Source organism: Magallana gigas, chromosome 1 (assembly GCF_963853765.1).
Source record: "Magallana gigas chromosome 1, xbMagGiga1.1, whole genome shotgun sequence".
In the NCBI taxonomy this organism is placed as follows: Eukaryota; Metazoa; Mollusca; class Bivalvia; order Ostreida; family Ostreidae; genus Magallana; species Magallana gigas.
The window spans coordinates 8201947-8218008 of NC_088853.1; the positions used below are offsets into that span (position 1 = coordinate 8201947).

At 34.3% G+C, this 16062-nt stretch overlaps 1 protein-coding gene across 2 annotated transcripts in view; it reads right to left on the bottom strand.

Annotated features, from left to right (window-relative positions):
• The window catches only part of LOC105335146 (receptor-type tyrosine-protein phosphatase alpha), a 33805-nt gene that overhangs the window by 15709 nt on the left and 2034 nt on the right, over positions 1-16062 (bottom strand). For both annotated transcript variants that reach the window (XR_010713116.1, XM_066082159.1), the window contains exons 2-3: positions 2513-2722; positions 505-726 (exon numbers count right to left, since the gene is read on the bottom strand). Coding sequence is in view for 1 of the 2 variants with exons in the window: in XM_066082159.1 (XP_065938231.1) it covers positions 505-726; positions 2513-2722 (432 nt within the window). In the remaining variant the exon portion in view is untranslated. The remainder of the gene's footprint in view (positions 1-504; positions 727-2512; positions 2723-16062) is intronic.

Genomic DNA, 16062 nt, shown 5'->3' on the forward strand with positions numbered 1-16062 from the left:
AATGGTAGTCAATATATTCTGCTTTCTTCGATATTGCCCATATACAATTCATGTCAACAAACTTAAACAATTTCAAAATTCATATAAAGTAAATATAATTCTATCACATACTATTTGTTGATCGTCTTAATGTCAACGAAAGAACAGTGCATCAGAAGATTGATAAACTTCAAAACGAGATCTGACAATAATTTGTCTACGGATGGACGTGGGCATATTTCTTCATCATATAGAGATCATCAATAAAAGCGGATATGTCTGACTTTTTACGACCTCGTGATAAGTCTGGCGCTTGTATTATGCCTAGGATTCGTGATTGTATTTTTCAGAATTAACACCTTCGTTATAAAAGATATAACGATTTCATTAAGAACCACGTGTCTCTTACCGTAACATAAAAACTCCGTTATAATTTTGATACTTTTATTAATGGTTTTATGTTGTATTCAAGATAACTCAAAAATCGATAAAATATCACTTGAAATTTATCAGTATACAACTTACCAAAAATTTTGACTTCACAAATTGTGACAATAGGGCTCTTATCCCCATCAGGGTTATTGTTCTGATAAATCCAGATGTATCGAGCTGTCTTCTCACAGTCCTCCTCTACAATTTCGGGGAGTATGACGTTTCCTGGGTCTGTGTAACACGAGGACTCTGGTGGTGGTACAGTGGTACCATTGGACACACGGATAGAGTGACCTCGGAGTCGTGTCGGTTTTCCTATTAATGTGATACAGTGTTGATTTTTTTCTTATTTCCCTACAAAATAAACTGACTAAAATTTAATAATAAGGAATTTTTCAAAATGGTTAACTATGAAATACTTTAGTTTTTATTTTAGTTGTAAGCTTTGAGTTATATCTGAGAAATACATATACAAGAAATAATAATTTTTCAAGTAAATAATTTGGAACAGATGTCAACACATATAAAAATATGGCATTTTGATAGCATTTCATTGAAATTATATATATATATATATATATATATATATATATATATATATATATATATATATATATATATATATATATATATATATATATATATATATATATATATATATATAATGATACAGGCACCCAAATAAATTTTCTGACATATATTTTACCCTATATATCGGAATATAACAACTGTTTCAAGTTATAGATATGATAAAGTTTAATTAATTACTACTAAACTTTGACCCGTGCTTGCACGGGTTGACATTGTATATGATATCGGACATTTTCAAAAATGATACATCGAAACGCCGTATTGTTGCCATTTACAAAATAAAGCTTTAAACCTACAATAATGCTATTAATTTCACTACATTCTGCTTATTTAGAATAATTTAACCTTGTTTCGGGACAAGCCTATACCAGAGTTAAAATGCCTCCCATACACCCGTAATGTAGAAAAAATTGCAGAATCGCTCCGAAACGATTTTGGAGAAAATTAATGAAGCTGCATTGAAAATACCTATCAAATTATTTATAATAAACCATTTTGAGGCTGTAAATACCTTTCATCTAAAAATGTAATTCATATTAATGACGAATTCAACACTCTCTTCAGCAACGTTTTCAATCGCTTTGAGTTGACATTCGGAACTTTCGGGATTTTTCATATTATTTGCACTGAGTTAGAGTTATCTGCGGTATTTCCTTTGATGAATAGAATATATAAATGAAAAATTTTCAATAAAAATTTACTCGCATTTATAAAATCGTTTCTGAGTTTATCTATGCAAGTGTGATATTGTGAAAACAAAAACTAAAGAGCATCCTGTGATTTAGCGTGAATGTAATGTGCATGCGCAAGATTCTAAAATCCGATTTCCGGATTTTTTAAAAGAGGAAGCGAAGCTTAATTGAGAAAAAATAAAAACAAATTGGTAATCTTCAAGTGCCAAAATTGTTTAAAATATATAAACCAAATGACAGTACTCCTCCGATTTCTCGGTATTAAAGACAAAAAAAATCGAGTCTATTATTTTAATATAGTAGTATAGAAATTTAATATGTTTTCATTTTTAATACAACTGCAGTACATGTAAATACTTTATATTTTTATTCTGATTACCTTATGACATTTTACATAATAGTTAGCTCCATTGTATTATTGTAAGTCGTAAATAATCTCGAGGATTTTTAAATAGGGTCTGGCAGAATATGAATGTAAATCGATACTACTATCCGGCAAATAAATGTTAGATGGATGTTTTAATATATCAACTACATACTACAACACCGATAGTTTCATGTAACGCTTTCACACTCTCTATTTGTAATAAACATGTGAAAACGATGAAGAGAATGAAGAAGGTATTAAATAGGGTCAGGCGGTTAGCATAATTATGAATGCAAATGAATACTAGTATTGGGCAAATAAATGTTAAATACTAATTTCTTTTATTGTATCAACTACACATACTACAACACCTATATTTACATCTAACGCTTTTGCATTTTCTAATTATAGTTATGATGTGAAAATAGTAAAGGTGATAAATGATACTAACTGTCATCCCTCAACCAGAACTTAACTGACTTGACACTGTAAACTCCTCCAAGATCTATACGTAACCACGCCTCGTTAATACCTCTCCTATCATCACTATGAAAGCAACGTGACACGTCCTGATCGGTATTACCGTCTACAGCTCGTGATGCCACGTAACCTCCGTATGTTGAACTACCCTCTACTATTGTTTTTGGGTGGACAAGTTGGGCTGGTTTAGAAATATTATTAAAAATTCGTGAGATATAAATATTCAAAAGTAAAGGCTTGTAAGTTTTTGACATGTTTGAACGTGTTAATAATGTAAATAATCAAATAAATGACATCAGGAATAAGCCAATGTAAACAAAGAAAAAACATCAAAGATGTTGTGGCTCGTTGTTAAAGGCAATGAAACATAATAAAATATTGTTTATATTGACAATGTTGTCCGTATTATGATATTACTACTCATTTATGATGTTTGTAGAGATTACGAAACTGCAACATAATTAAAGATTGAAATATGTAATTTTTAAACTGAATGCAAACCTTGATCGTGCATTTTTTTGTATTATACACATTATTATTAAGCTTGTACTAATGAAACTAATGAAACTATTGTCTAGATTTTGCGCCTTATTTTGATTATGGTGCTCAATGTATGACAATATTTCAAATAAACGAGATATTTAAATGAACTTCCAGCAAGAACTGCAAAATAAGTGACTTAGCAAAGGATTTTTCGTAAAAATATTTGTGATTTCATGTCATTAATCACTTGCACCGATGCGACTTATAAAAAACGTCAGCAGTGTTAGGATACATGCTTAAGGTGGCTCACTACAACTTGAAATATTTTCTCAAATAAGCAGAAAATACTTGATTATGATAGCTGTTTTTCATTTTCAAAATTTAATTCAGTAAACATAAACAAAAGCTCCAGGTGGATTCAAACTTATGATCTGCGGTTAAGAAGCCTAATACTTTAACTACTGAGCTACGACGATATACTGTAAACAGATAGCCATGCTATGACCTTGAATTGCTAGTACTCTATTATATAATGTTCACTATGATATTTATGTGTGCCTAGGTACTGCGCACTGAATGGTGTTAATGATAATTAACAGAATGAACTCTGTGACTCTTGTAGCAATGCGTAGTATTCCTAAATGATGTTATGAAACCAGGTGCATAATACGGGCATAATAATATCCAAATTGAGAGTTTAAAAACAAGTGACATATTTGGCGATTCTGTGTCTGCAACGATAGGTCTAGTACTCTATATTGACTCATGTATTGTGTATTCTATATATTAACCTTTGTAACCTTTTATTCCATGTATGAATGAACGTATTATGAGTAAGTGATGCCTCATACTAGGTGGGGGGCTCCGAGACCCAGGACTCGGAGACTCAAATCCTGCATCCAGACTCTTTGATTGGCAGTTTTGACGGTTTTGTTACTTTATTTATAAATAAACTATTAATCTTAATTTTGAACATTGAAGGTTCACTCATGATCGTCGTAAATGGGCCGAACTAGTCAAAACTGTCCATCATATGTAAAATGTTATATATACCCATGTATAATGATTTTGAGCAGATTCAGAGATTCCGCTTATAGAGATAGATTCAGAGAGACTCTTGAATTCGGCTGCTTTTAATTGTTGTAACTATACGATCACGCTTAATAAAACTGCTTGAGAAAGAAATACTGGACTTGTGATCACTAAGTTTGAGCTGACCCTCAATTGGATCCGTAAGACAGAAGGCTTACATGAGCTTTCTTGGTGCCGTGACCAGGATTGAGCGAAGTTCAATACAGAATAAAATAAGAACCATTTCTATATGTCTCTTACAGCTATCTCGAAGTAAACAACTTTGTCTAAGCATCCAATATGACGACAGGTGATGGGTTTGATAGAAAATAATTTAAAAATCAAATAGAGCAATAAGAAAAACAATTCGCGGGGTTGGGTCAGAACAAGGAAAATAAAGGACAAGAAACAGGTCAAAAATCCTCAGAAAAAGAACAGATTAAACAAAATACTTTTGAAACATATCATAATGCTAGGCCGTATGAAACTCGTGAACCTCGCCACCGAGTCCCAGATGGGGTTTTGATAAAGATTTTGTCATTGGTCAAGTTAAAGCTATAACAGCCGCACTCTCAGTGCCCCTATCTTCTGTGATAACTCCTTTTGAGGGAGATGCTCAAAAATTTAAACAGTGGATAAAAGAAGTTGAAAAGTACAGTGTTATGTCTGGGAAACAAGGTCATGAGATCCCCATGCTTGCATACATAACGAGTAAGGCTTCAGTGGGGGATTATATTAAAAGGTATTTAGATGAAACAGATGCGTCTGAAGAAATCACATCTTGGAACAATCTTAAGGAATCCCTTAAAAATAGATTTGCAGAAATAACAGATCCCCAACACGCGTTAGCAGTAATGCGTAAGACTCGACAAAATTCAAATGAAAGTGTTCAGTTGTTCGCCGAGAGACTATTGCAAATCGCGGAAGACGCCTACAGTAATGACAGACTAAAAGATCCTTTGATACAACAACAGTTAGTAGATATCTTTTGTGACGGGTTGACATTCGACTACCTCAGAATGAAAATTTTGCGAGAAAACCCTAAAGATTTAGAATCCGCAATTCAAATATCAATGCGAGAACAAAATCTGAGACAGAGGCTAGCGATAAGAGGGTCAAATATGACAGAAATTGTACTAAGTAATGACAACAGACAAACTCTTTCAAATGTTGATACTACTCTTCCCTTATTAAAGGATAAAGCAGATAATCTTACCTCAATAGAAACAAGGCATGTAGAACCAATGGAAATTGAGCATGCGCGTAATAGTAGGTGTTTTAAATGCAAACAGACGGGTCATAGGGCTCGATTTTGTCCTCAAAATAAACCCCAAGTCAGGTCTCAGCCTCAAATGAACAAACGACTCAGTCAAACAAACCCGTCCATAATATAGAGCAGAAACCCCGTTCACCTGTTGAGTGTTGGAATTGTGGTAAAGTAGGTCATGTGCATGCAGATTGTTGGAGCTCGCATATGTATCAAAGAGCGCAGCAAAATCGGGGCAGACCATCAAATCGTCAAGGCCGAACATATGAATCTAGCGACCAAGTAAATAGGGGATTGTCTCAAAATTTCAAACCGCGCTCTTATTTTGACAAACAAAAACAGGAAAACTAAGACGTTCTTCCTTCGTTGAAGCCCGAAGAAAGAACTTTAAACAAAGACCTGCATATGAAATTAATTTTACTAACAACCCCAGTAGCTGTTTATTAAAAGTAGGTAAAAATAAATTTAGAGCTTTGGTAGATACAGGTGCAGCCGTATCTCTAATTAGTAAGAAAATGTATGATAATCTATTTCCCCGCCCCAAGTTGTTTAATAATTACATCCCCTCTTTACAAGCAGCAAATGGCAATTTTTTAATTGCGATAGGGTATGTAAATATTTCCTTTAAGATTTCAGGGTTAACTTTAGACCACAAACTTTATGTGACAAAGGGACTCAACCGAAACATGATTCTCGGTCGTGATTGGCTCAAGAAAAACAATGTTCGTTTATACTTTGATCTTGGACTCATGCGTATTGATGGCAAAGTATACGCGGAACTTAAAAGAAGATTTACACAACTCAACTATTGTAAGAACAGATAAGAAACTTTTTATGAGACTAAACACAGTGACTGTATTTTATTGATAAATAAATAACAATTTTCCTCTGGAAAAAAGTGACTTGGTTGAAGTGAACAGCATAGACAATAACTGCATTATGGAAGACCCAAGACTATATTTAAAAGACGCCGTTTGTATAGTTCGAAATGATAAGAAAGTTCCAATGATCTTCGTTAACCAAACTAACAAAAATTATAAAATTCCAAGAGGCTACATAGTAGGACGAATTACCGCATTAAAACAGAAGGAAATCTCAGAAATACAGACTACTAAAGACACAAAAGAAGAAATTGATGTACCTAAAAGATTTGAACACTCAATCAAAAGACTTGTGAGCAAAAAACAATGATTTATTTGCAAAGAAAGACAGTGATCTTGGAGTGACTGATACTGTTAAAATGAAGATAGAAACTGGAGATCACCACCCAATAAAGAACAGACCCTACCGTGTACCCCTAAATAAAAGACAGATAATTGACAAGGCTAAAGTGGAAATGATGGACGCAAAGATTATTGAGAGATCACAATCGCCTTGGTCATTTCCCTTAGTATTGGTGAAGAAAAAGGACGGATCAGACCGGATGTGCGTTGACTTTAGAAGCTTGAATAAGATAGTGAAACCCGTATCATTCCCGCTACCGTTGATTGATGACATCCTATGTTTACTAGGTAAGGCAAAATATTTCACTGCACTAGACTTAAAGAGTGGATATTGGCAAGTGAAATTAGAAGATTCAAGTAAAGAAAAAACGGCCTTTGCATGTCACAAAGGACTATTTCAATTCAACCGTATGCCATTTGGGTTGAGTAATGCACCAGCAGTTTTTCAGGAGCTGATGAACATAGTTCTTCAAGGACAAGAAGAGTTTGCTATCGCATACCTGGATGACATTCTTATATTCTCAGAGACACCGGAAGATCATCTTCGTCATATGCGGGTAGGCTAAGGCAACTCCGAGTTTAATGACCGTCAAAATTATGATCAATTTAAAAACTGTTTATTTTTATGAAAACAGTGCGGAATATTAATACCAAGTGAATGTGTTCACCAAGATTTTATTTTTCTACTTCGAAATCGACTTGATCTTTGAAGCTGGCGTACCATGGTATCACGTGACAGTTAAAAATAGATCACTTTTTTACCTTAACAAAAAATCAAAAAGTGTAACACTACTCCGAAGTTCATTTGTATGTTTGCTACAATAATTCGATCGGCAATTAGTTCATATTTATTAGTATTACTGCTAGAATCCTATTGTTAATCGCATAAAAAAAATAATTTCATTAAAAATACTATGTATTTTTCATTTAAAACAACAAAGCACAGGATTCTAGCAGCACTTTGCAAGTAGTTTAGGTCTAATACCGTTGATATTTACCAAAGTCATCTTTCCTAATATCCGGGGTAGTGTTACACTTTTGCCTTTTTTGTACACACTGACAGAGGAAAGGCTGGTCAAGCCATATAAATGTCGATCTGCTTACCTTAAAACGCTCGCTGATTAAACAAAATATCCATGCCTGTATTATCCTGATTATATCCTAACTGACACTCATTTAAATCTTAGGTATCTGTATTGAATAAGTCTTATTTCGGCATTGTTTACACTGCATTCCGATGATTTGTCTCCCGACATGATTTTCTCTATTAAGCATGCTTGTGACGTCATCAATGATAATTATACGTAATAGAGAGAAATCAAAAGTATATTCAGTTAGAAGAGTTTCTAGTGATATTTTATGTCTGTAGTTTTTATAATTTAAACCAGATATAAAGTTAAAATCGACAAGTTTCTGAGTAAAATATGACATCATGCTGCTTATTGTGACGTCATATCGATCAGAGGAATTAGTTGCCTTATCATACCCGCGTATTCAAGACGTTTTCAACCGCTTAAGGAAGCATGGACTTAAAATGAAGCTAAAGAAATGTAGTTTCTTCAAGGAACAGACATAATATCTTGGTTTCATCATTGATGAACATGGCGTTACACCTGATCCAAAGAAAGTCGAAGCTATAAGAAAGTTACCAGCGCCCACTACAGTCCGAGATGTTCGTGGCTTTATAGGTATGTGTAGTTATTACAGGAGATTTATACCAAACTTCTCTAAGATTGCAGAACCATTGATTGACTTAACCAGAAAATATGCAAGGTTCAAATGGACACCATGTTGCCAAAAAGCGTTTGACTTTATTAAAGAAAGTTTAACGGTAGTTACTTTACTAGCATATCCAGATACTAATAAGCCGTACATCCTGTACACCGATGCCAGCGACAATTGTATTGGAGCGTGCCTTACTCAAAAGACAGATGAGGGAGAAGATAAGCCAATATATTACTTATCCAACAAGCTGAGTAAAACTCAAGAAAAGTGGTCAACCATAGAAAAGGAGGCATTTGCAATCCATTACGCCCTTCAGAAGTTTGACCATTATTTACACGGTGCTCAGTTTACTATAAGAACAGACCATAAGCCGCTCAAGTATATCTTAGAATCTCCAATGCAAAATAAGAAAATTCAAGTATGGGCATTAAGTATTGCAGGATATAACTGTAAGGTAGGGTACATAGAAGGAAGATTTAACTGCTGTGCAGATCTCTTATCCAGATTACCGACAGTCAACCTGGAGTGTGAAGAGGAAGAACAATCAGAGCATGATGAACCAGATGTTAAGGACGATTTCTTTGAAGTGAACGTACTTAACTTCAATGCCTTTTCGCCTAAGAGATTGGCCAGATGTGAAGTTAATCAACACGACGAATTGGTCAAACCCTTTATTGATCTACCAGAGGATAACAACATCAAAGAAAGTCAACAACACGGCGAGCAGATCAAGAAACTGAAGAATCGGTTAAGTAAAGGAACAGCAACCGAAGAAAAAAAGTTTTTGGAAATTGATGGTTTAATGTACAATCTTTCAGATGGAGACTCAGAAGGCCCAAAACTTCGCCTGTATGTACCACGTGAGTTAGAACTTTTAGTAGTGCAGCAGTATCATGACGGAATTGGACATATGGGAGTGGACAAAACATATGACGTAATCAGACAAAAGTACTACATACCAAATTTGTACAAAAGGTTATACTCTTATATAGAAGGATGTGTAGTATGCCAAACGAGGAGCAATACGAAAAATCAACCTCCACTTCAAGAGACAGATATACCACCTTTTCCAATGGCTAAAGTAGGACTTGATCTATCAGGGCCATATCCAACATCCTTGTCGGGAAACAAGTACATAGTTTCTTTTATTGACATTTACTCTGGTTAGCCAGAAGCTTTTCCCGTTCCTGATAAGTCAGCTGACAACATAGTACATCTTATCCTAGAAGAAATATATCCAAGATATGGCTGTCCTCTTCAAATCCTCACAGACAACGGAACAGAAAATGTGAACAAGAAAGTGGAAGAAAGCTTAAAAGGATTGAACATCAACCATATCAAAACATCTTATTACAATCCTCAAGGTAATGGTAAAGTAGAACGATTTCATAGAACTCTACATGACGTGATGGCTAAGAAAACAACAGACAACGCTCAAACATGGGATATTCATCTTAATCAGACGTTGGCAGCCATTCGTTTCCATCCGAACGATTCGTCAAAGTTTTCTCCATATTACCTTATGTACAACAGAGATGTCGTATTACCTCTTGATACGTTGATGAAACCTCGAAGGAGATATGCGGGACAAGATCGCCATTCAAGAACAACATAAAGCTTTCCTGCTAGTATATCGTAATATGAAGGAAGCCAAGAAGAAACAGAAAGCTCAGGCCGATAAGAGAAGCAAAGATGAAAATTTTCAGGTAGGTGACCCTGTCTACCTTAAGAACAACAGAAGACAAAATAAGTTAGATAAAAAGTGGCTACCATATTATCGAATCATAGAGCAGAAAGGACAAGTTAGTTTCGTGGTGAGAGATCAATTGACTGGATTAACCACCAAATGCCATGCACGACAATTAAGACTGGCAGACATTTCGCACTGGCCTCTTTCATCAACTACTGAAGATGGTGGAAGAACTCTAAGGAAGACTAACTATGTGGTACCACCAGAAGATGAATCGTCGTCAGAAAATGAAGACATGCAACCAGAACCATTAGAAAGAGCTATACAGTCCAAACAGTGGGAAAGAGAAGGGTCTTCAGACGAAGAGGAGATACCCCTTGCAGAACTTCAAAGACGTATAAGAGCTAAGAAGATCCTGGATGATCAGCAGTATAAACACGAGAATGATCAGACCGTAGATTCAGAATCGGATGAGACCCATGAGTCAAAACAATGTGATGAAAATAGTGGTCAAGACTATGAAATACCCTTAGATAACCCAAATGTACCCTTAGATGAAAATATGGAAATAGATAAAATAGTCCCTAAAGTAGGTCTAGGCTTCAAACCAATCCCTAAACCGCGTAAACTAATCCCTAAACCCCGTAGGGAAAATGGCAAACAAAAGTTTGCTGTAGATTGTTTGGCTATTATGAAGGAATTAGCCAAAATAATAAACTAAATAAGTTGTATTATTGTATATGTAGATGTAAATAATCTTGAATAAGCTTAGCTTTGTATATATTGCATGCTTTTAAAAATGTATGGCAGGGTGACCCCTGTGACATCAAAACATGTATTGAGATACGCCGACTAGCAAACGCGGACTCAGCACCTCGGTTATTTGTATGTATATGCGGAGTTAAAGAGATTTAACATATACTTGAAAGACATGAGACAGCGACTAAGTAAAAAAAACTGTAAGACTAATTTTTGTACGTGATTTAAGATTATTGGTAAAAACAATTAAATATTACAATCGACATCTTGAGTATGGGACAAGGTTGCTCAGGTTTTCATGGTTTAATGACTTAAGACAAAAGATATTTATTTAAAAGTTTTCCTTATGAATACACTTAAGGCGGAATTGCCAGTAACTAATTTTCAACCCATGAAATCCTCGTCTTGGGTGGGAAGCCCCTGGTTTTATGTGTTTTTAACTTTGGCAGTAACAATAACGATAGGACTTTGTATTAAGAAACGCAAAACTATTAAAAGGTGGGGTGGTATATGCTGTGGTGGTTGCTAGACAGGTTGTCGAAAAAGGGGTAGTGACGGAGATAAGAAAGGTTCTTCCAAAGACACTGTATTTTGTTGTGTGAATCCATAGAAATGGACCTCTAGTGACATTATTGAACTTGAACCAATCCCGAAAGACACTAGGATCCAAGAGAAACCCCGACGGAGCGGAAGACTCGAAACTCGCAAATTGACCAGTAACACGGGGACAATTTCGACCAAACTAGCACAACAATTACTTGGAGAGGAGAAAAATGAAGAATATCCATGGACCAAATACTATAGACCGGACCCAGAGCTGGCACGTAAATACTTGGAAGAGAAGGCTGCCATGCCTACACAACAGAGGAACGCAGGAGACGCTCCGCGAGTAGTCGCCTCGCCATCCGCGCCGACCCTCTTTCCACGGGTGCCGATGATGGATGAATAATTAAGCTGCAGCCGTGAATAAGTTGTGTATTCCTTATCAAGGAGTTGTGAAATTTAGTGAAAATTAAAAATGTGAATTATGTAAAATGTGTTAAAGTAAAAATATGCGTTATCTTGTGCTAATATAAATCTTGTATTTGGTGATTTACTCTGGAGAACTTCAGGAAGAAACCGATGGACTCCGAACCTATGAAGCTAACCTCACCCCTTAGAAGAAAGAAATATTTTGTGAACTTACAAGCATGCATTGACTTTGCATATATATGTGACATTAAGCTTAACCATACTTAGTATTACTTTGATGATGAATTATGAATATCTTCAATTATGGTTATTTCATCTTGGTCATTGTTGTCATACTTTATTCATTATTGTTTTCATGGTTATAATGCGATATAATCAAACAATCTATATGATTTTATGTATACATCCTGGGTATAGATTTGTTTTTGTAGATGAATGATGTTCCAAGCCGAAGGTGGAAACATGTCACTTGTTACTATCTCTTAACATAGATGTTCTGACTGGTATGTCACTAGGAAGTTCGTCTGATCAAGGGTAGATCAAGGACGCTTTCCTATTCCGGGCGCCAGGCATGAGAAATCTCCCTTCGGGATATTTCTTTTGTTTGGGGGACGTATGTAAACAGATAGCCATGCTATGACCTTGAATTGCTAGTACTCTATTATATAATGTTCACTATGATATTTATGTGTGCCTAGGTACTGCGCACTGAATGGTGTTAATGATAATTAACAGAATGAACTCTGTGACTCTTGTAGCAATGCGTAGTATTCCTAAATGATGTTATGAAACCAGGTGCATAATACGGGCATAATAATATCCAAATTGAGAGTTTAAAAACAAGTGACATATTTGGCGATTCTGTGTCTGCAACGATAGGTCTAGTACTCTATATTGACTCATGTATTGTGTATTCTATATATTAACCTTTGTAACCTTTTATGCCATGTATGAATGAACGTATTATGAGTAAGTGATGCCTCATACTAGGTGGGGGACTCCGAGACCCAGGACTCGGAGACTCAAATCCTGCATCCAGACTCTTTGATTGGCAGTTTTGACGGTTTTGTTACTTTATTTAGGAATAAACTATTAATCTTAATTTTGAACATTGAAGGTTCACTCATGATCGTCGTAAATGGGCCGAACTAGTCAAAACTGTCCATCATATGTAAAATGTTATATATACCCATGTATAATGATGTTGAGCAGATTGAGAGATTCCGCTTATAGAGATAGATTCAGAGAGACTCTTGATTTGGGCTGCTTTAAATTGTTGTAACTATACGATCACGCTTAATAAAACTGCTTGAGAAAGAAATACTGGACTTGTGATCACTAAGTTTGAGCTGACACTCAATTGGATCCGTAGGACAGAGGGCTTACAATACAAGCCAATCGAACGACATAAGGAGTTTAACAAAACATTAATTCGCCATTCTGTGACGTAGTGTCTCAGAAAATATAAGTCCTGGTGTAGTGAGGTACTTTAAGATGAACATATTACGCCATATATATGCATCGAATATAGTGTTGAATATCGTTGCTAGTTTATGAAATAAAAAAATGAAGAATTTTTTCGTTTAAAGTATTTTATCGATACTTAAAATGGTATTTTTTTCTATAAATTTTGCTTCGGAAAGCCTTAATTAACATAGCCACGCAAAATATGGCATACGTTAAAATATTTTTTAGAGAGAGAGAGAGAGAGAGAGAGAGAGAGAGAGAGAGACTTTTAGAGGATTATTACAATGAGGCTTTAATTTTTTTTATCACTCTAAATATCCTTTGCTCATAAGATATTAGTTTTAACTTAACTGAATTTTTACTGTCTGTAAGGACCACAACTTTGGAAATCGGTAGGAATCAAACATTGAGCAACGCAGCCATTCAGTTTTAATAATTTAGTACTTAAAAATTGTCACTATGACCCCGAATCGTTCTCATTTTCTCGAGATGAATATTAACTCAGGGTATCTATTATCGCAACAATAACGCTTTCTGTGATGTGCATTTTTGTCTGCGTTACTTTTGTTGAGATGACATGCTTAAATTTGCTATTTTTATTATGTTCGTCCATGAGAGTCTATTATGTTGTGTTGTAGATACTTATACTGTAGTATAAACACTCTATGATAAATGAAATACTGCACAACAAAAGAACAAGAGGCCCGCAGGCTGTTGACAGCTTGTTATTTTCATTTTTTTATTGACATGTCAGAGTCCTATATTTGCGTTTCTAGCTTTATTTAGAAGTCCAAACTCCACTATGAGACTCGTCTGACTGTTACTTCACTGTTATTGTTTAATGAACAACATTAATTCAGAAATAATAGGGGAGGGGTTCAAGAAAGGTTTACACTCAAGGGTAACAAAATTAACATTCAATTTGCAAAGTATGTATCAATTTATTGCTTAACCATATAATTAAACATTTAATACTTTTTTTATATCGGCTTCGGCCGATTGCAGTTATGTCCATATGCTACATCCGGCAAACTTAATTATTTGCGCACGCATTGCGCCTTGCGCTACTTTATTATCTGTGCAGTAACAGCTTTATGTAATTTTTTATTTGCATGCCATTAACTAAATAAAACAAATCATGTGTTTGCTTTTATAGTAAACCATCCTTACACTTACCTGATAAGTGCGTTAGTAATTGGTATTATATTTCGCCTACTAAGAGTAAAGTATTTTTATGTCTTGCTGTGTCGGAAATAAAGAAAACAGTTGGATAAATCCTATTTATCATGTCTATTGCATGTACCGTATTGCTTACGCATTACATTTAGAGAGCTGTCTAATGATATGATAAAAGCCTATCATTCCTTTAAAAAGAAAACATGTTTACCACTACGATGATTTAGCTACTCAAGCATACAATAATCATTCCTTGTTCGGCTCGGTGATTGTTATGCTTTTGGAAGTTTTTGTACAGTTTTACAAATGAACATAAACATAGATTTTCTTTCATAATTGCCAAACGTTTTCTTAATTCAAGTGCATTTTTACACACTTTTTTTCGTTTGTTTTTTTTTTTTTTTGGTACATTTATTTTAAGATTGGTATTTTCTATTTTAATTTTACATTAAAAGTAAAAAAAAATGCTTTCCAAGTAATTAATATTTTTGGTTAAATCCCCCTTCAAAGTATACAGTCGATAAAATTGATTAATTCTTACAGAATGACCACTACTAACTATACATTTACATTTGCGATAATTGAATCAATGTTGCTGAAATCAAATTTGTCGTTCAACTAGAATCACTTTTGAATCTGACAAGAGTTATCAAATTATGTTAATCAATATTTTCAAATTGTTAAAATTATATACCTAATTTTTGGACTCGACACAGCAGTTTGAATATTTTTCCGAATTTTATTTATTCAAATAAAATTAAGATTTATGTCAGATATAATCAGTCATCTTTGTTTCCGAGTTCTCAACTGTTTTCTGGTCTCTAGAATTAAGGTTTATAATTAAAACACTTATAACACGTCCTATAGGCATCCGCTAATTTTTTTTGTTTTAATTTATTAATATTATTTTTTAAAGATGGTTTTTTTTATTTATGTTGAAACATTATATGCATGTTTGTTCAATTAACAAGTTTTTTGATTATTATTATACAATCAAATGTTTCTGTAAAAATTGTTAATAAATAGTTTATCAGGAATTAGGAAAAATATCATATTAAGACGATTGCTTGAATTTGCATCTACATTATGTAACAGTTCGTCTAAACTGATATATTGATGAATTCATCGCAATTAACTTTGTTTTTTTTTTCTTTTCGATACATAGTAAATAGCATTATATAAAATAAATGATGTTTGGGTTATTTTAAAGAATATCGTATATGTTTTCCATCTGTTTCAGAGCTCATTTGTCCTCACTATGTTTACGCATTATCAACTCATTCAATTTAAATCCATTGTTAGATTAATGTTGCTTCAGTTTTAAGCAATATGTTGACTAACATGCAATATTGCACACACTATTTGCATCTTAAGTGATTATATAAGGAATAAGGAATCATTCTTTGAGTAGTGTGAGGTGATAATTTTGGTCGGGAGTGAACAAATCCAATAAAGCCCGAAGGGCTTAATGATAGTTTTGATCACACCCCGACCGAAATTATCACCTCATAATATTTAAAGAATCATTCCTTATTACTTATATTTATATAACTTTTAGCCATCGTACGATTAAATATTTAAATATAAATAAGCAAACCCCGCTGGCGCCTCAATTTGGCGTCATTTGTATTATGGGTTATAAAGTACAAAATCGATGCATAGTGTTATCACAGGCAAATACACTGGAA